General features: G+C 53.9%; 15 protein-coding genes and 1 non-coding gene across 16 annotated transcripts; 9 read left to right on the forward strand and 7 right to left on the reverse strand.

The window, feature by feature from the left end:
* Nucleotides 1-888: 888 nt before the first annotated feature.
* Nucleotides 889-1,998, forward strand: CLUP02_09267 (uncharacterized protein; the record flags this gene model as incomplete). Its single annotated transcript, XM_049288246.1, has 1 exon — nucleotides 889-1,998. One exon carries the CDS (start codon nucleotides 889-891, stop codon nucleotides 1,996-1,998), a length of 1,110 nt encoding a protein of 369 aa, XP_049145390.1.
* A 1,009-nt stretch (nucleotides 1,999-3,007) lies between these two features.
* CLUP02_09268 (ribosome biogenesis protein Sqt1) lies at nucleotides 3,008-4,495 on the forward strand (the record flags this gene model as incomplete). The annotated part of the gene is made up of 1 exon (XM_049288247.1): nucleotides 3,008-4,495. One exon carries the CDS (start codon nucleotides 3,008-3,010, stop codon nucleotides 4,493-4,495), a length of 1,488 nt encoding a protein of 495 aa, XP_049145391.1.
* Nucleotides 4,496-4,618: 123 nt separating this feature from the next.
* On the forward strand, nucleotides 4,619-5,385 carry CLUP02_09269 (uncharacterized protein; the record flags this gene model as incomplete). The annotated part of the gene is made up of 5 exons (XM_049288248.1): nucleotides 4,619-4,707; nucleotides 4,785-4,803; nucleotides 4,856-5,054; nucleotides 5,139-5,211; nucleotides 5,277-5,385. 5 exons carry the CDS (start codon nucleotides 4,619-4,621, stop codon nucleotides 5,383-5,385), a joined length of 489 nt encoding a protein of 162 aa, XP_049145392.1.
* A 209-nt stretch (nucleotides 5,386-5,594) lies between these two features.
* Nucleotides 5,595-5,878, reverse strand: CLUP02_09270 (uncharacterized protein; the record flags this gene model as incomplete). Its single annotated transcript, XM_049288249.1, has 2 exons — nucleotides 5,595-5,732; nucleotides 5,798-5,878. 2 exons carry the CDS (start codon nucleotides 5,876-5,878, stop codon nucleotides 5,595-5,597), a joined length of 219 nt encoding a protein of 72 aa, XP_049145393.1.
* Nucleotides 5,879-7,383: 1,505 nt separating this feature from the next.
* On the reverse strand, nucleotides 7,384-8,148 carry CLUP02_09271 (uncharacterized protein; the record flags this gene model as incomplete). The annotated part of the gene is made up of 1 exon (XM_049288250.1): nucleotides 7,384-8,148. The coding sequence occupies one exon, from the start codon at nucleotides 8,146-8,148 to the stop codon at nucleotides 7,384-7,386; it is 765 nt and encodes a 254-aa protein (XP_049145394.1).
* A 952-nt stretch (nucleotides 8,149-9,100) lies between these two features.
* Nucleotides 9,101-9,180, forward strand: CLUP02_tRNA124. The gene has a single exon. It is a non-coding gene; the product is annotated as a tRNA-Thr (tRNA).
* Nucleotides 9,181-9,328: 148 nt separating this feature from the next.
* On the reverse strand, nucleotides 9,329-10,448 carry CLUP02_09272 (uncharacterized protein; the record flags this gene model as incomplete). The annotated part of the gene is made up of 3 exons (XM_049288251.1): nucleotides 9,329-9,898; nucleotides 9,992-10,370; nucleotides 10,426-10,448. 3 exons carry the CDS (start codon nucleotides 10,446-10,448, stop codon nucleotides 9,329-9,331), a joined length of 972 nt encoding a protein of 323 aa, XP_049145395.1.
* Nucleotides 10,449-10,477: 29 nt separating this feature from the next.
* On the reverse strand, nucleotides 10,478-12,382 carry CLUP02_09273 (uncharacterized protein; the record flags this gene model as incomplete). Its single annotated transcript, XM_049288252.1, has 8 exons — nucleotides 10,478-10,595; nucleotides 10,658-11,194; nucleotides 11,294-11,340; nucleotides 11,398-11,518; nucleotides 11,580-11,625; nucleotides 11,727-12,048; nucleotides 12,103-12,167; nucleotides 12,217-12,382. The coding sequence occupies 8 exons, from the start codon at nucleotides 12,380-12,382 to the stop codon at nucleotides 10,478-10,480; spliced, it is 1,422 nt and encodes a 473-aa protein (XP_049145396.1).
* Nucleotides 12,383-12,416: 34 nt separating this feature from the next.
* CLUP02_09274 (uncharacterized protein) lies at nucleotides 12,417-14,821 on the forward strand (the record flags this gene model as incomplete). The annotated part of the gene is made up of 5 exons (XM_049288253.1): nucleotides 12,417-12,639; nucleotides 12,701-12,808; nucleotides 12,861-13,289; nucleotides 13,377-13,598; nucleotides 13,668-14,821. The coding sequence occupies 5 exons, from the start codon at nucleotides 12,417-12,419 to the stop codon at nucleotides 14,819-14,821; spliced, it is 2,136 nt and encodes a 711-aa protein (XP_049145397.1).
* Nucleotides 14,822-15,253: 432 nt separating this feature from the next.
* On the reverse strand, nucleotides 15,254-15,661 carry CLUP02_09275 (uncharacterized protein; the record flags this gene model as incomplete). Its single annotated transcript, XM_049288254.1, has 1 exon — nucleotides 15,254-15,661. The coding sequence occupies one exon, from the start codon at nucleotides 15,659-15,661 to the stop codon at nucleotides 15,254-15,256; it is 408 nt and encodes a 135-aa protein (XP_049145398.1).
* A 287-nt stretch (nucleotides 15,662-15,948) lies between these two features.
* CLUP02_09276 (uncharacterized protein) lies at nucleotides 15,949-17,374 on the forward strand (the record flags this gene model as incomplete). Its single annotated transcript, XM_049288255.1, has 6 exons — nucleotides 15,949-15,985; nucleotides 16,083-16,125; nucleotides 16,218-16,230; nucleotides 16,279-16,423; nucleotides 17,076-17,139; nucleotides 17,221-17,374. 6 exons carry the CDS (start codon nucleotides 15,949-15,951, stop codon nucleotides 17,372-17,374), a joined length of 456 nt encoding a protein of 151 aa, XP_049145399.1.
* Nucleotides 17,375-17,473: 99 nt separating this feature from the next.
* CLUP02_09277 (uncharacterized protein) lies at nucleotides 17,474-18,413 on the forward strand (the record flags this gene model as incomplete). Its single annotated transcript, XM_049288256.1, has 3 exons — nucleotides 17,474-17,869; nucleotides 17,932-18,076; nucleotides 18,157-18,413. 3 exons carry the CDS (start codon nucleotides 17,474-17,476, stop codon nucleotides 18,411-18,413), a joined length of 798 nt encoding a protein of 265 aa, XP_049145400.1.
* Nucleotides 18,414-18,656: 243 nt separating this feature from the next.
* Nucleotides 18,657-18,848, reverse strand: CLUP02_09278 (uncharacterized protein; the record flags this gene model as incomplete). Its single annotated transcript, XM_049288257.1, has 1 exon — nucleotides 18,657-18,848. The coding sequence occupies one exon, from the start codon at nucleotides 18,846-18,848 to the stop codon at nucleotides 18,657-18,659; it is 192 nt and encodes a 63-aa protein (XP_049145401.1).
* A 1,135-nt stretch (nucleotides 18,849-19,983) lies between these two features.
* CLUP02_09279 (uncharacterized protein) lies at nucleotides 19,984-20,268 on the forward strand (the record flags this gene model as incomplete). Its single annotated transcript, XM_049288258.1, has 1 exon — nucleotides 19,984-20,268. One exon carries the CDS (start codon nucleotides 19,984-19,986, stop codon nucleotides 20,266-20,268), a length of 285 nt encoding a protein of 94 aa, XP_049145402.1.
* A 1,696-nt stretch (nucleotides 20,269-21,964) lies between these two features.
* CLUP02_09280 (uncharacterized protein) lies at nucleotides 21,965-23,839 on the forward strand (the record flags this gene model as incomplete). Its single annotated transcript, XM_049288259.1, has 1 exon — nucleotides 21,965-23,839. The coding sequence occupies one exon, from the start codon at nucleotides 21,965-21,967 to the stop codon at nucleotides 23,837-23,839; it is 1,875 nt and encodes a 624-aa protein (XP_049145403.1).
* Nucleotides 23,840-23,913: 74 nt separating this feature from the next.
* Nucleotides 23,914-24,261, reverse strand: CLUP02_09281 (uncharacterized protein; the record flags this gene model as incomplete). The annotated part of the gene is made up of 3 exons (XM_049288260.1): nucleotides 23,914-23,986; nucleotides 24,051-24,136; nucleotides 24,202-24,261. 3 exons carry the CDS (start codon nucleotides 24,259-24,261, stop codon nucleotides 23,914-23,916), a joined length of 219 nt encoding a protein of 72 aa, XP_049145404.1.
* Nucleotides 24,262-24,274: the final 13 nt, after the last annotated feature.

Genomic DNA, 24,274 nt, shown 5'->3' on the forward strand with positions numbered 1-24,274 from the left:
GCAGCTCTAGATCAAGAGATTCGAGACACGGAACATGGGACAGATCACGGATGCAGATACGCCCGCTGGCTCAGCCCCCGGCCATCAGATCCCTGCCGAAGGATTCGCGAAGGCACCTCACAGACTCCTCCCAGCGCCTGCCTGCGCGACGATGGAGATTTCGCTTGGCTCCAGTTCAGCGCCATTTTAACCTATTCCCCCTTCTTCCTAGCGTCACATCCAAATTTATGAACTTTTTTTTTTCTTACCTCCCAAGCGGTGGTGTGCTAGACTGCTGGTACCTGTTATTTGGCTGCCTGCAGTACCTGAGATGCTTGGCCCCTCTCCCCCCCTGCTTGTACCGCCCCAGCCCGTCTGAATCCTTACGGATGCTGCCCTTCTCTTTCCACCCACCACCGTCTCGTGCGATGGGACTTCAGGGACTCCAAGGTTCCAGACATGGGGTTCATCGGTTGCGGTGTCGGATTGGCGCCGTCTGACTGGTTGACGCGGACTGGACGGGATGACCCAGAAGGGGGCGTGTGAGTGCGAGAGTGTGAGCTGAGAAATGGATGAGCACGAAGGATTCTGTGAAAAGCGAGTGCTTCCCTGGCTCCCTGCTGATCGTGTCCCATTTTCCCTCTGTTCTGTCTTTTTGCCTGCCATTCACTGCAATTACTTACCAATTGCGACCCCTTCCGTCGTTTGCGAATCGCTTCATCTCAGGTTCCTCGATCTCGCAGTGTAGTAGTACCCACACGCGGTCATCCTTGTCTTGTCTTACACGAGTAGGCAAAGACAGGCTCGAAGTCGAAGTCGAACTCGACCTCTCAGAGCTCATTCATCCGTCGACAGAGAGCATCTAGACACCAGTTCTCACGACCGTTCACCACATATACTCATTTCGAAATGGCGCTCTCAACAAAAACGACGTTCATCGCGTCAACCTTTCCCGAAAACCCGCTCAAAACGGCCGACTTCTCACCACCAGCGTCCTCCTGCTCGGGCATCTACCTCACCAACAACGTCTACGCCATCGACAATGACTCGAAATGCCTACCCAATAAGTTCAACGGCGCCAGCACGGCATTCTACTCCCCCGGAACCGTCTGCCCGACGGGCTACACCGCGCAACCTCAGTGCTCGCGCAACGGCGGTGTGCGCTCTATCACGACCGTTACATGCTGTCCATACCGTGGAGACATGACGCTATCCTGTGTCGAGGACGACATGACGCTCGCCAACGTGTGGGAGACACAATTCTGCACGTGGATGGCGGGCCCCGCGACGGTCGTTGATATTACACGGACGGACAATGGTGTTGTGAATACGCAGGCTGTTACGATGTCGGACCGTGATGGCGTGAACGCGTGGGGTATCAGGATGGTGTATCAGGCAAGCGATCTCGTGCCCAAGACGACCTCGGGAGCATCAATCGCGTCGGCAACGGCAACGGGGACTGCGGCGGCAGGGAGCGGTGCGACATCGGGTGCAAGTGCGACTGGAACGGCGGCCGGAGCGGACAACACCAGCGGCAGCGCGACCGGCGCCGCCACATCGTCGGGAGCGAGTTCAGGTGGTCTGTCAACGGGCGGCATCGTCGCTGTAGCAGTCGTCGTCCCCGTCGTCGCGATAGCAGCGCTCGTGGGCCTGTTCTTGTGGTGGAGGCGGCGGAAGCACCGGTACGCGGGCGTGAAGCCCGCTGAGACGCCCACAGCACCTGAGATGGATGGATCGTCGGCCATGGGATCTCAGAGCGCGTACGCGTACCAGAACCAGCAATACGTGCAGCAACAGCACAATGGGCAGTATCCCCAGGCGTCACCGCCTGCATCGGAAATGATTGGGACCGACATGGCTGGGTATTACAACAACGACAAGGTCCTCATGAACCCCGGTGGCCAGCATCAAGGCGCAGGGCACACGCAATACAAAGGGTATACCCACCCCCCGCCGCCTGTAGAGTTGGCTAGCGGGGAGGGGCCTACGGAGTTGCCTGCTGATAATGATCGGAGGTGATGGTAGTCATGGGCGCGGTCAGGATCTTTGCGTTGCTGAAACGCTGAGATTTTGGTATAGAGAAGGGTGTAAGTCGTAATGGAGGGAGTTGATTTGAGATGGATATATCATTGTAGGAGGGCTTCATTTTCATACCAGCGTGCGTGGCGTTTAGATGGCCGATTTTCATGAAGTGGCGTATTCTTGAGGCAATAGCAGCGTCCAGTTGCGATGCTGTGGTTGAGTAGGGTTGATAGATGATATCCTGAATTAGAGACGTATGAATTGAAGGCTTAATCATGAGACTGAAGTTACTGTCTATAGCCAAAGGTCTGTAAGTGAGAAAGTGAGTGCGCGTGAGAGTGAGAGAAAGGTGCAGGAGTTGAAGCAACTTATGTGCCGCCGTGACGAGCGAGCCGCGCGGTCAATCACACAACAATACGAATGTCAGTCACTGAAAGATAGCTGGAAGCAGCTTGGGAAGGCCAGAATCCAACTACATGGGGAAGCTGCTATGCATTCGCTTTACCTCCGTGACGGGCATTGAATCCATCCGGGCCAAGCACCGTGCCGCCGATGGCCAGTGAAGAGTCACACCGACCGCCATGATCCCGGGGGGCTACAGCAACCGGTGGTCCCGGCTTCCAACCTTAGTTAGGTGAGCTCACCGCCTGCAGTTTTCAGTGGAGGCCGTCGACGTGCGAATGAATTACCCCGCCACCCCGCCATCCAAGAAAGCTGCAAAAAAATTCGACCCGCGCGACGCAATTCCTGCTTATCAAGCACCCGGAACCCTCGATTGACGATTAATAAAGCAACGTCGTCTTCCTGCTTCTGCGCCCTTATTGTCTCTGCAATAAATAAGGTATTGATACCCAGCGTTCCTTTCTACGTCATATCCTTTTATCTTTCTTCTCGAAAGAAGAATCAAGAGGATTTGGCGCATTACGTCCAAGAGTGCGAAAACCTCGACTCGAAAGATACACGAAAAAGACCCAATTCCCAAACACAAGCGAAACAAACAAACAAGATGTCGGCCCCTCACGAAAAGACACCCCAAGACGACGGCCACGAGTCGGAGCCCGAGATGCTCGAGGCCGACGAGGTCGGCGAGGAAGTCAACGTCGACGACGAGGACATGCCCATGGACTCTGACGACGAAAACGAAGAAATCAACCTCCAAAACGACTCGGTCGCCTACTTTGACGCCCACAAGGACTCCGTCTTCGCCATCGCCCAGCACCCCGTCCACCCGACCCTCATCGCCACCGGCGGCTCCGAAGGCGACGCAGACGACGCCCCCGGAAAGGGCTACCTCCTCTCCACCGCCGCCGCCGCCTCCCGCCCCGTCCTGCCCGCCTCCTTCTCCGGCGACGCCGCCCAACCCCAGTCCACCGAGCTCCAGTTCATCTACCCGATCGACGGCCACACGGACAGCATCAACGCCCTGGCCTTCACCCTCCCCAAGGGCGACTTCCTCGTCAGCGGCGGCATGGATGGCAAGCTCCGCGTCCACGCCCTGCGCGTAAACTCCCCCACCGCCGAGGCCGCGAGCGTCCAGATCAAGTTCATCGCCGAGGCGCAGGAGGTCCCCGAGGTCAACTGGATCGCCGCCTGCCCGAGCCCCAAATACCCCAACACCATCGCCATTGGCGCCAGCGACAACTCCGTCTGGGTATACACCATCGATATCGCGGCGGGAGGCGGTAACCCCGCGAACTGCCTGCAGCTCGTGCAGACGTACTGGCTTCACCAGGCCCCCGTCACCGCGGGCGCCTGGACGCCCGACGGAAACTTCCTCTGTACCGTCTCCGAGGACGCGAGCCTGTACGTGTGGGACGTCTGGGGAGAGGCAGCGGCCGCGGGACTGGTGGAGAGCAACGGCCAGACGACGGTGAGCTTGACGGCCGAGGACCAGCGCTTCGTGGTCGAGGGCGGGTTGTACAGCGTCGCGGTGGATCCCAAGGGCACGTTGGTCGCTGTCGGTGGTGCCGGTGGCGCGATCCGCATCGTGAGTTTGCCTAGGCTGGCGAGTTCTGCACAGGCCGGCAAGGGCGGGAAGAGCAAGAGCGCGTCGGACGTTGTAGGCGGAGGACAGATTCTGGCGGCGCTGCAGACGGCGTCGGATTCGATCGAGGCGCTGAGCTTTACGACGGCGGCGGGCGGGCCGGGACAGATTTCTACGTTGCTTGCTGCCGGGTCCGTTGATGGCAGTGTTACCGTGTTTGACGCCGGCAGGAGGTTTGCCGTGAGGAGGAGTCTCGTCGGTGCGCACGAAGAGTTCAGTGTGGTCAAGGTGGAGTTTGTGAAGAACAGCTGGCTGCTGACGACGTGTGGTATGGATGGTGTTGTGAGGCGGTGGGATCTGAGGGCACAGGATGGCGGTCTTGTCAAGGAGTGGAAGGGACACCGGGGCGATGGAGAGGGTGGTGGTGTGCTTGGCTTCGTGCAGGGTGAGACTGGAGAGAGGGTTGTCACTGCTGGTGACGATGGTGTCGTTCTGGTGTTTGAGGCTTGAGGATTTAAACACATCTCTGAGGCCCTGAGAGGCGAGGGAGGATTTGCGTTTGCTTTTTACCATGTTGGAATTTGGGAATGACGATGAACTTGGGTGGAGGGGCATAGATAAAATAGGGACATCATGCGCCTTTTGCGCTGGTATGGTATGGACTCGTGGACTATTCCACGTCCCCCTCATGAATTGGAGTTTCGCATTACTGATACATTGATGTGGCTGTCCTGATGCAATCCTTTGATGTCTGCTACGTGACTACCTATCTCTGCTTTCTAATGTGTTGTCTTGACAGGGTGAGACATGAAAGCTTCGTTCGTCTCAAATTTTGCCAAGCTTAATCAAGCTGCCCATTTCCATCGCTAGTTGTTTATTGTCATCTCCAACACTCGCTCCGACCTAATCTACGAAAAAGTCACCACTCTCATCTACAAATTTGCACTTGCCGATCACGGAACGGACGGACGACGCTGCCCGTCAGAATTTATGGCCGACAGAACAGCCACCAGTATGATGATCTCACCGAGAAGCGATCAGCTACTCGTCCTCATTCTGATGGTGTTCGGTATCCGGGAATTTCCGCGGATTTGCCTTGTGCTGGCAGTGTCGTGGTTATCGTGGGACACGATCATTTCTTGTGAGTAACCAGTTACCGGCACCGCTTTTCAATGCATGACGGCGATGTTTGATCGGATGGATGATCCTGATAGTCTTTGTTTAGTGTACGCGATACTTGGTATCTTCCCTTTTCTCAATGAGATCGCAGCACCTCTTCTCAGAAACCTAGTACCGGAATTGAGAACGCTATAATAGATGGTCATATTTGGCCTTCACGTATGTATATACCTGAAGAGATGAACGGAAGCATATTTACTGATATTCATCGTGGTGTTTAATGATCACAGAAACATGAAAGAGTAGATGCGGACCAAATGCATAGTATACGCAAGCAGGAAACTCTTTGAATTAATTCATTCTCATTAAGACTACCTCATCGTAGTCGTCACCAAATGACATCATCTATGTGCAGTATGACCATATTTCGGTGACAGATTATCATCCCCTCTCCTCATCTTCATCCTTCAACTTATTCATTCCGCAAAGTTTAGTTGGAACGTCCGCCCTGTCCAGCACCCTCTCCCTTAGGAAATGAGCCACCGCTGGCGGCAAGACCATCAATGGCGAGACCCTTTTCAGGCTCAGGGAGAGGCGCAGTCTTGTCGGCGCGGTCGACGTGGGGGTCCTGATGAATGAAGTGATCAGTCGTTACTCTCGGAGGGGCTGCTAACTAGGAGTGTGTCGTCTTACCTTGACGGCGCCAGCGCCGTGGATAACGTCGTGGGTCTCCTCGACCTTGTTGTCGGAGGCTCCAGATCCGTCGCGAGGCATGGTGATGATTGGTGGTTGTTGAGGAATTGACTGAAATGAAAATGGTTTGATCTTGGGACAAAACTTGTTGTAGGATGGTTGATAGTAAGTGATATCAGTGCAGATTTTGATGAAGTGCAAAAACAATCCGTCAATGATGAAAGGGGGTTGGAAGATCTTATATACAGATGCATGAGGTCTGAACTCGAGTTGACGTCATGTGAGTTCGCACCTTGGCTTCTGCCTCAAACCTCCCCAAAGAGGGGTGAAGCTCCAGGTCCTCGAGCTCGTTGAGGCTTTGAAGCTTGAGGATTTGAGGCGTAAAACGTCATGATGTGGGGGAATGATGGTACTCCCGGACGGCGCTAAGGTCCCCAAGGTACTGGATCGCAGATCTCCGTCCGATTTGCTTCCCGCTCCCTGCCTGCCTCCAACGTCGGAGTAAAATCTCCGTGTATAGGCCATGTGCAGTGGAGAGGTGGACCTTGCCAACTATGGCACAACTATGTCTGTTTATTCAATGGAATGGAGATATTGTGAGCTTGTGCCGGCGAATGGTCAAGATCATGATTTGGGGTTGTTCTTCAACTGAGCGCCGTTTGCCAGCTACCGATGGTACCCAAGTGTCTTAGGTTAGCAAAGCACGATTAGGTATTAGTACATAAGGCACCGAGGGGTCGGCGGTGCGTCCCGCTCCCTTTTCGTAATAGCGGCTTTCCCCCAATGTCATCAACTACGACTTCACCTCTCGTCCTCGCCATTTCCTCCGTCGGCTGTGTTCCTCTAGGGCATGAACTCCACGTTCCGAAACTTGATCCAGGCACAGCGAAGGCAGTGTTCAGTCGAAATAAGCTTGTTCTGTTTCTCTTCCTTTTTTGTTCGCTTCTTCCAGCAAATATTCAGGCGCCCTATAGACCGTTGCGCCTAGCAGACAACGATCACCAAGATGGCACGTCTTCGGTCAACATGAATGACATTTCGTCATGATAGACTCTCGATTCTTCTTCTGCAAACGTGCTCAATCTCTACGAGGCTTGAGAAGGACTGTATATAAAGACTCCCATAGCACAGAGGTATGCCACACCAATATCAGTCTAGAGCGACCGACTATTGACCGTGCATAACTGCCCATAGTGCCGGCCTGGGATGGAGTCTCTCATGCGGTGCAACGTTTGTTCCGATTGCCCCTGTGCGGGCCGAAAAGTTTGAGCGAAAACGAAGGCACGGATGCAACGCCGAGACCCCCTTTTTCTTTTCATTCAACATGGCTCCATCCCCAGTCTACGAGTCACGACACTCGAGGAGACCCTCCACCGTGGGCAGATGCCGAGGAACTTGAGGACTGCCGTCCACCAAACGCATTCGTCTCATGGACTCGTTCGACAATATCGTGGAGCTCTCCACAAGTACAATTGAGTCTTCACGACGGCGCCGGCGATATCGCTACTTTGGGACATTGACTTGAAATCGTTAAACATGACGCATTTTATTTCTATCCTAAACCCAATCACCATACGAGCTCAAGCTTAGCTGCTGCTAGTAGCAATGAGTTGCGACAGACCCAGGACCTGGGCAGTGGTAATCACATCGGCAGAGGTGTTCCACCCCTCGTTGAACGGAAGACGCTCCTCCTCAAAGACGACCTTCAACCACTCGACCGGCGCAGCAGGCGCGGTGTAGCTCTGTCCAATGGTGCCGAGGATAACGGCCGACTCGCCCAGAGAGACGGTGACCTGGCTGGTCGTCAAGTTGAAGGACGGGTTCGTCGCCTTTGCGGTGGCGATGCGCTTGCTGCGCGCGGAAGCCATGGTCGCGACGCCGACCTTGTTGTCGGAGGCGGCGGCACCGGACTCGAGGTAGCCCTTGGTCTCGGCCCAGACCGTCGTGTTGAAGGTCTTCGCGTCGCCCGTCACAGCGAAGTCGGCGCGGGAGAGACTGCCGTCGTGCTCGATGACGTTGTGCTTGGCGATGTCGTCCAGGTTGAAGGTGCTCGCGTTGCCGGTGGTGGAGGTGGCAAAGGCGGGCGTGCCGAGGGTGCGGACGAGGGACTCGTTGAAGTGCAGGGCGGAGCCGAGGCCGGCGATGAGGTCCTGCATGGAGATGGACTTGCCGTCGCGGGCGAGGTAGCCGTGGTTGGCGAGGGAGTTGAGCATCGGGCAGGGACCGCGGACGGCGCCGCCGGCAACGTCGGGGGCGAGCCAGGGGTGGGCTGCGGGAGCGGCGTCGCGGGGGACGGCGGCACCGGTGACGGACATGGCGCAGGTTGCGGCGAGGACTGCTGAGGCGCGCATCTTGTATGAGTCTTTTGAGAGAATATGGGGTTCTTGAGAAACAAAGAGCGTTGGGAAGTTTTGGGATTTCTCGAGCTTCTGGAAAGACAGTGACGGCCCTTACAAGTGTGCCTTTGGTGTTGTGTAAAACGAAGGTGGTCCGGTGAGAGGATGAGTGAGGATACTGCAGGAAGCAGACAAGATCACGAGGAGAGACCGTCGACGAAAGCTGCTTTATACAGTTGTTCAAAACCTGGGGGGCTACGATTAAGGAGGGGCCTATAAACAGATACACGACGCATAGGGCTGGGCCATCCGAGTTAAGACTCGGGGATTCTCCTTTAAGTTGTCAACCCCGGGCGGCGGCGCCGTCGACGCGGCGAATCCGATATAGTCCACGCCTTCCACGGTACTCATCGAATTGTGCCCAGGCACCTTTCTTGCTTTCCTTCTCTTCTAGAAGCAGCGGAATGATAGCCGTGCCTCGGCAGTAAGGTCAAACCCTGGCCAGTAGCCGCCGCAGTGACGGAGCAACTATGATCTATCATTATAAAATGGGCTGCTTATACGTTCATCCCTTGTTCGGTGAGCCCACTGGGGAGTCTTATTTGAAGTTATACTCCGTTCTACCGCGCTTTGCTAACCTTTTCATGACGTGTTATTGGACGGGGAGTTGAGTGAGCCGAGGTGAGCCCCTTTTAAACATTCTAATTGAGTTTGAAAAAGAATGGAAACCCGGGTGAAAAATACGACTTTGACGTGCTTGGCGGGGACGTTTGTGGGCGGCCTTGGGTGGCCGTGTCGGGATGGCCCATGAGATGTAATATGGAGAGCTCCGAGAGAGCAGCAACTTTCAATGCGGGACGAGACTTGGTGCAAGGGGGCGGGAGATGTACGGCTGGGGTTAGGGATCGCTCTGCGTAGCTGTAAGGATGACCTCCACATTCCCAAACTTAACAACCAATAAACAGTCGCCTTGTTGGCTAAGTGGTATAGCGTCTCACTAGTATTAGTGACATGAGAAGATCGGCGGTTCGATTCCGCCACGAGGCAATAGTCGCTCGTCGAGTTTCACTTTTGACCTTTTTGGCTCTTGAAGATAATTGTCATGTAGGTATTCAGCCTGAGATGCAAACTCCATATGTAATGCCGTTGTCTAGATGCGCTCCCGTCCCTCCACCAGTGTAACAAGCCTCTATGCTCATTTCATGGCACCACAGCTCCCGCATCCACCCTCCCCTCCACATCCACCACCACAACCGCCTCCACACCCAGCATCCTCCTGGCAAGCAGCAGGGAGATACTCCTCGTCAAACGCCTCCCTCCAAAGCGCCCTCATATCCGTCGACAGCACCGCCAGGCTCTCGTCGGGGATCTCGTCATCGTGGTCCACCAGCTTCCCCGTCATCCGCTTCGAGTAAGCCATGTACCGCGCCGGCGCGAGCTGGTGCGTGTGCCAGACGAGGTCAATGTCGAGCGTCGGCACCATGACGGTGCCCGGGTGCGCGGCGATGAGGTGGAAGAATTGCGCGTAGCGGGTTTGCGCCGCGGCCAGCAGGTCTGCGGGGCTTGAGCTGCGGAGCCAGGCGTGGGAGGACATTTTGAGGGAGAAGGAGAATTGGCGGTTGATTGCTGCAGTGAGAGGGTATGTGAAGAGGGTTGTTCCTGTTTGGGAGGTGTGGGCAAAGGTGCCGGTCTGGGAGGCTGGTGGTGAGAGGAGGGAAGGGAGGTCGATTGAGGCGATGAGAGATTCGAGGTTTGACGATCTCGACTGTGAACGGTTAGCATACTTTGCCGATATAGTTGCGCCTTTCTCTTCTACTAGGGGCATAAGAGTTCAGACCGAGTGTACAGTGGAACTTACAACTTCGGACCAGTTAATCCCATCCAGACCCAGACGGCCACCGAGCTCGATGAAGCGTGCGTAGGCCTTCGGGTGCAGCATCAGCGCGTGCCACGCCATGAGCACGTCAACGGGCGGCATCTGCTCCGCCGGCCTCTCGGCGCTAGTAGTCCATTGCTCGAAACGGGCGACGGCGCGGTCGCAGTACAGGTCCCATACGCGCTCGGGTACTTGGCCCGCGTCGGCAGCGAGCAGGTGGACTGCGTCGCGGAGTGTGACGAAGGTCTCGAGGAGTTCGAGATGGGCGGCACAGTCTGCGGTTGAGGGGACGGGGTTGGATGTGGCGGTAAGCTGTGTTGTTGCGAGCTTTGATTGTTGCTGGTGCTCGACTGACGGGGCTCTAGAGTCATTGTAAGCATAGGCTATCCCTTCAATTCGACTGAGGGCGAACCAACAGGTTAGAGAGAATGGCCGGCATTTTGGCGATGATTTACAGGATCCGGTCCTTTACTGGTTTGGTGTTATTGAATATGAGGGTATCTTGAGTTCTGTGCGCTTTCTCAACTGACTCGACAGCTCAACTTTGATAGAATGGACGCAAGAGACAAGTAGGATGAATACGAAGCTACAAGTCGACCTTCTTCAGCTCTTCAATTCAAAGGGGATTGTCACGCCTCTTATCAGGACAGCAGAAGCCCATTCGAACGAGCAGGGGTGAGCTTTATCTCGCTGCGTCGTCGCACATGACAAGCAACAGCCCTGTGACCGCTGCCACCGAGTCCCAAAACGGCATGGAGGTGAGCAGGTTTCAGGACGCCAGCGCAAGACGGATCGCTGTGCCATCTTGTGCCATCTGACAACGGTAAGATGTGATTGGTGAAGTGGCCATAGGGTCCACGGATAGGCGTAACGGGCGACTCAGGCGGCTGGGCCGGGAACGCGGGGTGGTCCACGGTTGGTGGTGGGGGGAAGCATTGAGAAGATGGGAAACTTGCGCATGTCCACCAGCGAGACGGGGTTGTTTCTCGTCTGTTGCGGTAAAGTCGGTGACCCGGCCCCGCTAGCAGAATCCCACCGGGGTACGGCGCTGGATGCGTTCCGACCTGTTGGAGCCTTGGAGAGAGACTGGACGAAGAGAAGAGACGCAGATACTTGGAGACTGTGGGATTCTTAGGCTCGGTCTGGGTTCTGTTAGCGGCGGTTTTAATCCAGGCGGGTGTGGGGCTGAGGTTTCATTCTGGGAGTTGGGGAAGTGGCTGGATTTTACTTGTGATTCTTCAGCTTCACTCAACATATACGTACACTCACTCTCACTCATCTTACCTCCCGTCTTGAGTGAGAGGCTGATGCAACCAAGTCACCTCAAGAGACTATCGAACACTATCATCACGCCTACCTATTCCTTTCTCAAAGCTCTTACATGAAACCAGTTTTATCCACGAATCGCCCAGATCCCAATCAGGACAGGCACGACGTGTTGGTTTCACAAGCAAACACTCATCTTCAGCCTTCACTGACAAACTCATCCATGAGAGAGGAGGCCACAGCCTGGCTCGTACACCCTCTCATTCAAACTCACGGAATACCCTCCTCCATCAATCCCCTTCACTTGTCTCCATTGAAGTAGCCGTAGAAATCATCGCTGATAAGCTTCTCTAGCGTCGGTTTCTCCCAAATGAGCTAACTTACCTGCCGAGTGGAGGCCGTCAGCTCAAAACTATGTGCCTATAAGCAAGTAGGCTCTGGCTCCCTGCACCTTTTGTGCATATCTCACGGTCCAGAATCTCATTGGGAGCCAAGCTCACTCGTCCTACGTCGTAGGCAAATGAGGGCCGCGATCGCATCACCACCTTGGTCCAACGACCAACGCCAGCCCAATGGTACAGAGCCCACGTTGCTGACAACAGTCTGATTCGATCGCCGGTCAGGCCGGCCGAGACTGGCATATTGAGGCTTGGAAACCATCGACTTTGTGCTGTTACCTCTGCCTCCGGGGGACTGTATCTGTGTCCCCCTTCCCACCCCGTCCTGTTTGCTGTTTGTCCGACGAGGGTTCTAGATCTTATGGTTGTACCATGCTGTGTCTCTGTCAATCGTCTCTTTATGGGCCCCCAGTCCGAGGTGAGCCTCACCCAATTCCTGCATGTCTTCACGTAGATCCAATCAATCTTCCCCGTTGGAGGATGAACGCCTCCTGCTTTCCCAATTCAGCATTTCATCTCGAAACCTGTTGGTACTAACAGAACATGGGGTGTGGTCTGCAATGCTTCTCTTTGATTGCTGCTGTGCGGCGTAGAATGAAGCGCAGCCCAACACCCCCAGCTCCCCCGTTCTCTTTCTTCGCCGTGTTCCTGCAAATACCCGTCCATACCCCGTCGACCGGCTGGCCGCATTTCTGGCCTTCTTCGTCATATCGTTCTTCGCGTGCCTTTGAGACACTATCATTATGAAAGTCCCGTGGCTTGCGTTGCTTTTCGTAGCTGCTCTGGGGCCTGTCCTCGGTCAGCTGAATGTTAGACAGGTCGCGAGCAGCGCCAGCTCTTCCGAAAGTCTCCTTTCCTCTACTACATCATCCGTGTTCTCCGCTCCGACGTCCGTTCCGGCGCCGACTATCAACAGTAGCGTGTATGACCTTTCGCAGCATTTTTGCCGCATCTGGAGACATGCAAGTGAGTCTAGCCCCCTCTTACTCTACTATCTTATAGTCAAGTCTAACCTGACCGGCTGTAGGTGTCTTAGCCGATGGGAAGGTTTACGTCGATGGCGGCAACACGTACGTGCCGAAGAACAATAACACATTCTATAACACAGAAGCCGGCCAATATGACGCGGGAATGCGTGAGCATACTACCATCAGAGCCCTATGCCTTGCCTTCTTAACACACCCCAGATACTCAACTCCTCGTCCTAGACCTTTCACAAAACTTCACAAACCAGGAAACCAGCCCGTACTCATCCATATTCAAGAGCCCCGATGTCCCCAACGGCCTCATCGAACACGCGCTATGGTACTCCCAAACCACCCGCAAGATCTATCAGCTCGGAGGGTGGTTCTCCTTCAACAGCCCTAACAACCCATCCTTCATTGCCGACCCGAATATACCCGAGCCGGCCATCTGGGAATTTGACGTCGACGGCGGGCGATGGTCCAAGTCGATCAACTTTGATGTGGCAAATAATGGCGAGATTGTTGATAGGCCTGGCGCTGCTGCCTTTTGCGACGCGCCGACGTTGAATAGGAGTTATATCTTTGAGGGATACGTGCAGAGGAGATCCAGTCCCGCGAACGCTGCGTATACGGCTTCAGCTGACTTCCGGTGTAAGTTTTTTATTTTATTTTTATTTTTTTATGTCCTACTTCCTCTATCTCAGTAGCGAGAAAGAATCGAGGCCTGACATCTTGCAGTCCTCGAAGGCATGCTCGAGCTTGATACCGCAGAGCGCTCTCAGCCGAAGCTCACCAACATTTCTGTCCCGACATACGTCGGCCCGCGCATGAACGGCGCAATGGTTCACGTGCCCGTTGGCGAAAAGGGGATCATTGTCAATATTGGCGGCCAGACCACGCGAGACCCAACGCCTTTCGGTATTCGCATCGAGGGTGCCAACGCAGGAAACGTCAATGCAAGTTCCCTTCAACCCCTAGGCAGCTCCCCTTAATTAACACGCCCCCAAAAGACAAACCTCTCCTTCGTAGACATCTATGACATCGAAACAGGCTTCTGGTTCCGCCAAGAAACCTTTGGCCTCCCCGACATACCAACAGGCCGCTCCGACATCTGCACCGTCCTCGTCCCCGCCGCCGACAAATCCTCCTGGAACATCTACATGATTGCCGGCGTCGAGAACTACGCGACCTACATCACCTCGGAAGAGATCTGGGTCCTCACCCTCCCGACTTTCACCTGGATCCTCGTCCACACCCGCGCCGACGGCATGTACGGCCACACCTGCCACGCCGTCGGCGAGAACCTGCTCATCGTTGGCGGTATGCAGACCAAGAACGACGGGGGGATGCAGAATGTGAATACCTGCGCCGAACACATGCCCGTTGAGATCTTTTCGCTCGCGAGCCAGAATTATACGGGCCGATATGATACCGAAGCTGCGAAGCGTCTTGCGCCCGTGCCGTCGCAGGTTGTCGCTGCCGTGGGCGGGACGTCGTCGGGTGGTGCGAGTCAGAAGGCACCGAGAGCGTGGAGTGATGTCTATTTGCAGTACATCTTTGATCCGTCGCTGAGGAGACCGGCGTATACGCCCGAGTATACTCTCGTTGTAGAGCCCAGCAGCACGGTATCGCCGTCTTCATCTGCTTCATTGACCACCCAGCCGGATTCTGGTGGTCCATCAAAGGGTGCTATCGCAGGCGGCGTTGTAGGCGGTGTTGCTGCCATTGCGTTGGTGGGACTCGGTGCATTCCTGTTCCTCCGGCGGAAGAAGAAAAGGAGGGCGCATGAGGCGGCTGGCACAGAGGTGTCGCGACAGAGTGCCATGTCGGAGCTGCCTGGCTATACCCCCTACTCTTCTCCCGAACCGAAGCCTGGCTTCCTCGACTCGCCGACTTCGCCTGGTCACCAACGCGACGTACATGCCCATGCTGCGGAGCTCGAGGTTCCAGCTAGTGCGAGCGAGATGCCGAGTAGTCCGCGGTATGGCGGCTCGTCGGTCGAGATGGGAAGCGATGCCACGGCTAGCCCAAGAGTTGGCGATATTAGCCCGCGGGTTGGTGAAGTGAGCCCGAGGGTCGGCGATGTCAGCCCGAGGGTTCCTGGTGATGTTAGTCCCACGCTTGGGGATGAGGGATCAGGGTATCATGCTGGGCGGCAGGCGGGACATCACCCTGGAAGGTGATGTTTGCTTCGGTAGTGGTCTAGTACTTCGTGCACGATGAAAGTTCGTAGGTTATGGTGGATCTTCTTAACATGGAGGGCTTCGAAAGTCAGGTTGCCATTCAGGAACTAATCAATTCTTCTAAGAAAAGACGTAAATGATATTCCACTAAGCACAGCGATGTCTGTTGCTCCTGAAAACTATTTGCAATTCCAAGCTTCAGAAAGAAACTTTGTTCGACCACTCGAAATTGCGAGTTCTTATTAAACTCTCGAATTATACTTGAGCGGCATATCCTCTTACTTTTCCTCGCTAAGATTCTATCTACCACTAAGGCGTTCATACTCATTCCCGTTCACCGACTATTCCCGATGATGTCCCGAAGAAACTTGACTTGAATGCCCAAACTAGATTACTACTTCGCTTCTAAGCTACTACTTTTGATGGAGAACTTCAAATAGAATCGGAACCGGTCTCAGAACTAACATCTTCGAATCCGCTGTCAGAGACAGAGAGGTAGCCGTCCTTAACGGCGTCATCCATATTCAAGTCTTCCAGATCGACAGCGACATCCTCGGGCTCCTGAACCGGCTGGCAGGGCTCTTGGGTACTGCCGAGAATGCCCTGGTTCTGCTCCTTGAGACAACTGTTCTCCTCTCGTAAGGCCACGATCGTCTCCCCCAGCTCGTCGATATGGGCCTGTAGCTGGATTATCTGCGTCTGGTCGACATCTTTCAGCTCCTCAAGGCGGTTGAGAATAATTTCAGCTCGGTCCAGAGCGTCCTTGAGCTGGCAGATCTCAGTTTGGTCAAGGTCCGCCATAGCGTGATCGACTTCCAGAATGGTCAGGGAAGCAGCCATGGTGTGTGTTGGAAGGGTTTTGGGGTAGTGTGGTATATAGATGGTAGCTTGGAATGGTTGATTTGTGGTATTTGTAGGCTTTTGAGGGTGTGTGATGCTCCTTTGTGTTTTGGTAATGCCGAGAAAGGGGCTTAAGTTGGTGTCTGCTTTTTGTCAGCCAAGGTGTAATCTAGGATTCTGTGATGAAATATAGAAGTCTGAGGAAGAGAGTTGAAGAAAGAAGCTGTCTCCTTTTATAAGATTCCAACAGAAGGACCGGGTAGACGGGCATGTGCCGGCAGGGAAACATGAAGCAGGCTATTCACATCACTACTTGTCGATTTTGTAAGTGAATACCAGCTGAAGCTCAGCATTTCCGAAGATGTCGTTGAGATCGAAGGTCGTAAAATTGAGTGACACTCATTTATGCACTCATAAACAGGCACAAAGGGACTAGAGAGTGCAAAATACTTGCACAAATATGAGTGAAGCACTCATAAACAACCAGAAAAGGGTTTGAGGATGCAAGATAGAGGACTAAGCAAGTGATGAAGAGCTTATGGAGCTGACCATACAGGCATGGCTTTGAGGTCGCACAACTCATGACTAATTGTGTGTGACGCGCTCACAACAACCAGAATGAGACCGGAGGTCGCAACATGAGTGTCAGGGTGTGGATGATTGAGTTCGAGGGCATCGACACGCGCATTCACTTGCAGGTGATAGGGGCAATAGGTCGCTGCCGTGAACTTAGAGTTGAAGATCCAAGGGGAGTCATGGGAAGTAAGTATATACATGGGCAGTGATGGAGTGCATGGAGTTGGGGAAGAGGTGTAAATAAGGGGAAATGGGAGCTGACCAACCTGCAACTCCAACAGCGTCGTATTATCCACTACTTAGCTTAGTGACGTTCGGCCGATCGAAGCTGCAGGATGTAGGCGGAGGCTATATAGCGGGGGCGAAATGAATGCTTTTCTGGGTGGAAGATGTGAACCTAACTCTGGACTGTTGACGAAATGGAGACTTCGACAGACGTGATGGGTGGATGATGGAGGGGCGGGTGTCAAAGCCGGCACAGCGGGGAATGGGGGATTGCTTTCCCAAGGTGATATTGCGGTATTGATTTGATCAGTGATATCGGTGGACTAAAGAATTCTTGCAACGGTCTCCTTTATTTGGAGCAAAAAGGCTACTCGTCGACAGATAAGTAAGGTAAAATGAACTGCAGAAGGGCGTTGTTGTTTGTGTGTCTTGGCTGGCTAGGCTTTTGTTGGAAGACCTTGAGGTGCAGTTGATCTAGTTAAAGTTCAATTCAGGAGTTGGTGCAAACAAGGACTATTTATACTCAAGAGACCTCGTGCTAATCAATCGCTACAGGAATGAAGCCGTAAATCCTTTCTTTTTCTTTTTTTTTTGTTCACGATACTGTTAACAGCCTTCAGTGTTGATGGCTTCAAGCAGCTTTTAACAATCTGGATCCTGCTTTCAACCGCAGGTGTGTGAGTGTATTCGAAGTTACATGGGCTCGGCGCTTATGGTCTTGCTAAGCGCCTTGGGGGGTCGACAGACCAATGGCATAGGTATTGTGAGCGGGAGGGCACTGGACACTCCAAAGAAGACTCTCGCTCCCTCCGCAGGCTTGAAGAGTTAGAAGACTCTATTGTAGGCACCGAGATAGATGCATATATCATTCAACCTGGTGTGCTAGAGAGACTCATCAAAACCTCTCGATGACGAAAGGAATTGAACATTACGGATAGGCAGCCAAATCTCACTTTTGAGAAGGCTCAGAGTTGGGAGTGCAGAACGGGATGCTAAAATTACACACCAATCATGTCTTCAACCCCCAAACGTTGGTTGGCCTCCGACATGACCGATGACGGTCACATGTTTTTGCGTTGGGAGCATGTTTGGGGATTGAGGCTACTCCCTCCAGGCATCAATTTTATAAAGAAACTAAGACCCTCGTTCGTAATATCTGTTTTGCTGAAGACCCTGTCCTTGAATCACCACTGCAAACAACCGAAAGACATCAAGAGCGCGATGCAGGCACTCAGGAATGGAAAGGCTTATGCTGAGGTGGCAGCTGTCGGCCTGCTGAGGTCGAAAATGCTTCCGCCCGGTGTCAGCAACCAACAGCTACTTCACGGGGTCGGCGGAGAAGACACAGAGCCACCACCACCGGAAGACAGCGAAGATGAGTCCGACGAGCCATCAAGACTGAGAAAGGTGCGTTGAAGCATGCATCTAAGTAGGGTATACATGCCGCTAACATATCTGGAACCTTCGAGGCTGCCGAGTGGGTTCGCGAAAACCCCGGGACGACTGTTTGCTATGGCGTGAGTGCAGCCAGTCTTGTCGTTTTGGCCGCACCAGCTCTCGTCGCTGCACCAGCCCTGGGACTTGCGGGCTTTGGCTCGCAGGGAATAGTCGCCGGTAAGTAGAATCCTCAAACTCGAGGCATAGTCAACCTTTGCAGTTGAAAGCTTTGATCACTGACTCTCTCGGGTCGATAGGCTCTGCGGCAGCAGGCATCCAGGCCGGAATCGGGAACGTCGTGGCGCCGAGCCTATTCGCTACCCTCCAGAGCGCCGGAGCGGCTGGCTACGGTGCCGCGGTCGTCAACGGAGCGATACAGGCGGGCGCTGGGGTCTCTGCTACTGGGTTTGCGTGGTGGGGGGCAAAGAAGAAAGACTGTAAGAAAGACTGTGGAGAGAATGGCAAGGAGGAAGAGGGAGGCGGGGATAAGAAGCCAAGTGCCGAGCAGGACTAGAAGCAGGTAGCAAGTAAGACTTACATCTAGGCTCAGATTGAAGGACGAATGAATCGATGCCACTCTCATGATGAACAGAATACCACGTGCCGCTGGGTATCAATCATCGCGAACCTTTTATGTTGTAGACGCAGAGGCTCCATCAGGGAAGCTGATCTGCGTGAAGCAATGGCTTTCCATAGTCTTCTCGTGCATCTCAAAGGCAGAAGCGATCATCATATTGATTGTAAGTGGGGTTATTTGTCAAGACAGAAGTTGATCTGAAGATTGCACCATTTGTGTTTCTAACCGGTCTCGGCATACTAGACCTTGGAGTTGAGATCGGCCAGTACCCGACATTGTCAACTTCATTATAAGACCATTAAAGACCTCACCATCCTTACGAGAGTCAATGCCCGTAGCGCCACTGTTGCCATTACAGACCATTGCCTTCATTGTTCGAGTCTTTTCGTCGACGCAGCTGCAGGAGAAAAGGGAATGGCTGTTTTGCGGATCGTGCTTTTCGAAGGTGTTTGCTTGTGTGCGCTATGCTCGGTGTTAGTGCCTGTCTGTTTAGGGACTTTGGACACGAGTAAAGCAATGACCAAGAGACTTAGCGCCAGAAGAGCAGACTTTGGAGCGAGATTTTGGCTTGTATGCTCATCATCATGATTAAATATGAACAAGGTGACGCTCAGCGTGCTGGTGAAAAGTGGTTTTTGAATTGATTGAAGGTCACTATTCGTGGTTGAAGATGGCTTCCTATCTTCCATGAGGCTTCGACGGCTAGAAGTTCTTGAAACAACAACTCGACCTTAAACTAATTCTCCCCTGCACAGCACTGACAATCCATAGTTACGGTATCGCAAGTGTCAAGCTCCGCAATGAGGCCTGCTAAGCTTTCAGAGCCGCCCGCAAAAACCTGGAGAACGCGTCGTCTACGGGCCTCAAGCGGTGGCACCTGGGGTTTTCTCTGCCCAAAGAAACAGAATCAAAAAGCACCCAGGGCTCTTTCAGTGCGAGCGGGCAATTATTTTTGCGTTGGCGTCTCGAATTTCTCGGTTCGTCCGATGCGTCGCAGATCTACAGGCTGTCTGCATCTGCTGTGGTGAGCGTGACTGGCCTTGAGACGAAGCTTTACTCGGTTCATAGCCTTTGCGCTCTCTCCTTCTGCTGTCCCTGGAGTTCTCGAAGGGCCGGTTGGAGAAGAACCAGGAACCCTCGAGTCGGAGACTCCGTCTAGGTCTGCAATTCGGATCAAAGGGTCTCGATGTCGTTATTGCGAAATCTCCAGAGGCAGACAGCAGTGCAAAAGGTCGTTTCTGGGGGACAGTCATCCAGGTACAACCGCGCAGGCAAACTTCGTGCGATGAACTTGGCCCTCAAGCTCCAATGTCACAAAGGTTCACAAAGTCGCCACAAGGCAAATAATAAAAAGCTGCTCAGATCAAGGGCTCCCTCGATACGCTCCTCCTGAAAAAAAAAATTGGAAAGTAACACTCGAAGCACTCGATCGCGAAGAAACCACACCAGCTTCACGGCCTCAACGAGCATTTTTTACGTTCAGTTTCCCATCTTCTTCCTAGGAATCATGCATTTCTTCAATACCGGCCTACCCGTCCTTGCCGTGTGTTCAGTCATCCAAGCCATCCCTGTCAACAATGGCAAAAGAGGTGATACGGTCGTACACCGCCACGATGGTCTCAGAGCTTTAGACACACGTCAGGAAAGCAGAAGTGCGGGTGGTTTTGTGCCTCCTCATGTTCTCAGAAATATCACCCGCAGTCCTTTCGCCACAGACGACGAGCGGCGCACTGCAAATCGGACCTTGGTGATTGATGGGGAGCGATGGGGGCCGCAGCAGCCGACAGATTAATCGGTAGCTGTTAGGACTCATCTGAAGGTGACCGACAAGACAGCCGCAGTGTAATCTCACTCGACGAGCTTCGGTAAAGAAAAGAATCACTCCGCGGTCCTGCTGCCCAGGTAGCTGACAACATGACAAAAAGAAAGGGTCGCGTTTCAAGTATTCAGCTCGGACGCAGGGACGGCAGACTGCCATCCGGAGACTCAGTCAACTCGGCCTTTGCGAGCCCCGCAAGCCCGGCAGAATACGGCCGAGTGTGAAACTGGTGATTGTCTTGGTGAAACATCTTGCCCTATGCGCCGTCTTTGGGAGGAGATAGCAGGCAACCCATCGATCCAAGAGCCCGCAATCCGAAGCCAGCTTCTAGCCCTGCGTTTGGCGGCCTTTCTTTTCTTCGCAACCATCAACAGACCTGGCTCGGAACGACCGGCAATCGCGGCTGCATGCCGACACTTACTTCAATGGGGTGCTTTATGGCACCTTATCACTGATTGCCTCAACGGCAACGCATCATTATTATCATCAGATCTCTGGGCGGAAACCCCCGTGATTAGATATCGTATGCCGCGAGTTGGAGAAGACTCCGGAAACCTTGGTCAAGACTAGATTTCTCGCTACTTTATCGAAATGAAGCTATTCCCATCAATTCCCTCGCATTGGCCACTGACAGGCCACGTGTTGTAGATCAGCAAACCTTCGAAGTATCCGAACTTGAGAAAGTTTGCAGGCCCTGCTGGACCGTGCTTTACAACTATTTGACATGCTGACTCACCATCCGAGCACAAAAGAGAGACGGCCTCGGTAGCTTTGGGGTACCAAGGGGGTTCCTTCGGGATCATCTCCGGGAACGGGAGTCTTCCGGGTCCGGATGGCCTCGACGCCAACTGCCGACGATGTAGTGATTTTCCTTGGTTTTGCTCGGGACCAGAGGGATGATGCGGGCCCGTTTCTGGGGTTCTTCCAAGGAAGTGTCACGGATCCGGAGCGTTGCATCACCTGTCGGATCCTGGATGCGACGGTGGGCGGATGCTCGAAAAGACCACTCCGACTCCATGAGGTCGCACTGTTCGGATATCAAGGGAAAGCTCGAGCATCTATATACAGCATACGGTACACTTTGAGAGGAAGAGAGTTTGCGTGGTATTCGTTGAAAGCGGCTATGCAAAGACACGCGTTGTATGACGTCCAGCCAGGCCCAGACAAACGAGTTTCTCATGAAAATAGCCCACGGGGAGTTGGGGACAGTTTGATGTGGATGAGCAATGTTGGCTGGACAATCCGATGTGCAACGCTCATTGCACAGCACCAGCACACTTTAATTGGGGCTCTTTTTTCAGGTAAAGTTGAGAGTTGATCCAACATGGGGCGACAACTCAGGGGCTCGCAGAGGTTGTCTTGGGTAGATGACATAACCGCGCAGGGATATCCCAGCATCACCGCCCACGTCCAGCAAAGTCGTATTTAGGAACTCCCAGAGGGCGCTTCGCCCTTTTCGTACACGTTGCTCAACGCCCATTTACTACTATCTTATCTTTGGTCGGTCGGTCGTTCTCACCTACGTGTGTTCACGGTTGTATTTCTCTCTTCTCCGGTCCGCTGAGCCTCACTTTTCAGATGCCGGCCGTCGCAGCTCCAACAGCGCCTTTCATTTCATTCCCTCGTTCATTTTGAAAGAAACGATACACATTTCCAGTAGACCACACGCATGTTTGCTCGCAACACCCGAGCGAGAGAAAAAGGCACCATGTGGGAAGAATCCACGCGGGGCCGGGAGGGGCGGCAGTTTAAAGAGCAGAGCCCATACAGCGACCACGACGCCGTAGGTGAAAAGGCATCGGCCGCCGCAGCATCAGCGACAAGAAACAGCGCAGACAAGATCAGATGCCTCGATGGGCTCCGCGGAATCGCCTGTTTACTCGTCTTCAACTACCACTTCCTATGGCCCTGGACGCCGGCCATCATGCTGGGCCATGGAGCCATGCCCCCCGGATCGCCCGAGCCGTACTTTGAACGGTCATCCCTGCCCATCCTGTGCCTCTTACAACGAGGACGACCTATGGTGGCCATCTTCTTCGCCATCTCGGGATACGTCCTCTGCAGGCATATTCTGAGAGCGATTCACGAGCGGCGCTTCGAGGCCGCTTACCAGAGCCTCGCGTCGTCCGTCTTTAGGCGCGTATTCCGCCTCTACATTCCCCCAACCATTAGCATGTTCCTCGTTGCGCTACTTGCTCAGATGGGCGCCTTCAAGTCCGAGTTTGAGATTTACAAAGGGCCCGACTCGAGGTACATCAACGGTACTGTGACTGTCGCCACATTGAACAACACTTGTGTGAATGGCACGTACTCAGTCGAAGGAGCCGCAGGGATCGCCAAGTTTCTCGGCTTACGAACCCCAGCTTTCCTGGGAAATGTCACGACTAACGACACAAACACGCTGTGCCTGAATGCCACGTCCCAACTTTTCATGCCTCCAATGCTGTATGCATTGGCAGATGACATTGAGGCCGCTTCCAGGGTAGTGAATGAGACGAGCAGCCTGAACGGCACTGCAATCAACATCACGATGCAGGACGTTGGGGACAAGGAGACACCTGAGAAACACAGGTCCTACCACGACCTTCTCCACCTGCACTCCAGACCAGCACTTCTCGATGACGAGAAAGACTCGGCCAACGTCACCAACCCGGTAAACTTCACTTGGGTCCAGCTAGGTGGCTCATGGGAGGAGCATCCCTTCATCCACGACAATATCACCTATGCTCTGAAGAACTTCACGAGAGCCTACGTCGAGTGGGCCAACCCTTTCAACTTTGGCCACTACCACACGCGCTACGACCCGCATACCTTTACCATCCCGATGGAGCTCCGCGGCTCAATGTTCATCTACCTCTTCCTACTCGGCACGGCAGCTATCCAAGCAAAATGGCGCCTTCGAATCGGTGCCCTCCTCTCCGCCTACAGCCTGATCCTAGGCCGATGGGATATGGCCACCTTCATGGGCGGCGTCCTCCTCTCAGAAGCGGACATCAGACGGGCTGACCGCGGACTGATCCCCCCAGCGACGAACGGCAGGAAAGGCCAGCAGGCAACTATCGGACAAAAGTTCCTTGGATCAAGAACAGCTCGATGGGGAGCGCTTTTCGTGGCACTCTACCTGCTCTCGTACCCCGACGCCGGAGCCGAATGGACGCCCGGGTTCACTCTCCTCTCCTCGCTCGTGCCACGGTACTACATTCCCCTCTCCGGCTGGATGTTCTACCAGGCCATGGGCGCTATGCTCCTCCTGCCCTGCGTCCTTCATAGCCCCTTCCTCCGCGGTGCGCTCGAGGGACGGGTGGCGCAGTACCTGGGCAAGATCAGCTTCTCGTTCTATCTCGTCCATGGGCCGGTGCTGCATAGTCTAGGATTCTGGATCATGCCTAGGCTCTTTGAGCGTTTCGGCCGCAACCTAGGTTTCGTTGTCGGCTGGGTTATTTTGCTGAGCGTGTCGCTGTATTTGTCAGACTGGTGGTGCAAGAAGATCGATACTTGGAGTGCGAGTGTTGGACGCCGGGTAGAGAAGGCATTGAAAGACTGAGCTGGAGCTCCGGATTTTTGTAAAATTGCTTTCGTAGTTATTCCCAATGGAATAATCAAAAGGTTATGATACCCTCATCTTGATTGTTCCTGGTTACGCGCCTTGATGGCCCTCATCCGATCCCTTTTAGGCACCAAAGAGTAACCACTTTCCAACAAGCATCGTCCGTTGTATTCGATGACCGAGCGGTACGGTTCGTTTGTTGGCTCACAGTCCTACATAATGGCATGGATAGCTTGTTTTTTGCCAAGGTCGCGGGTTCGAGTCGTCTTTGGTCGTCTTCTTTTTCCTCACCTTCTACGCGTGCATGCAGTAGTGAGAGGACGGCTCATGAGGCCTCCGCGCAAATCTTCATGCCTCACCGATGAACACTCTTCCTGTACGTGGTATGTCAACTGAACAGATGGCAGGATGTTATTCATGATACATTATGAT

The sequence above is a fragment of the Colletotrichum lupini genome, chromosome 4 (assembly GCF_023278565.1).
Source record: "Colletotrichum lupini chromosome 4, complete sequence".
Lineage (NCBI taxonomy): Eukaryota > Fungi > Ascomycota > Sordariomycetes > Glomerellales > Glomerellaceae > Colletotrichum > Colletotrichum lupini.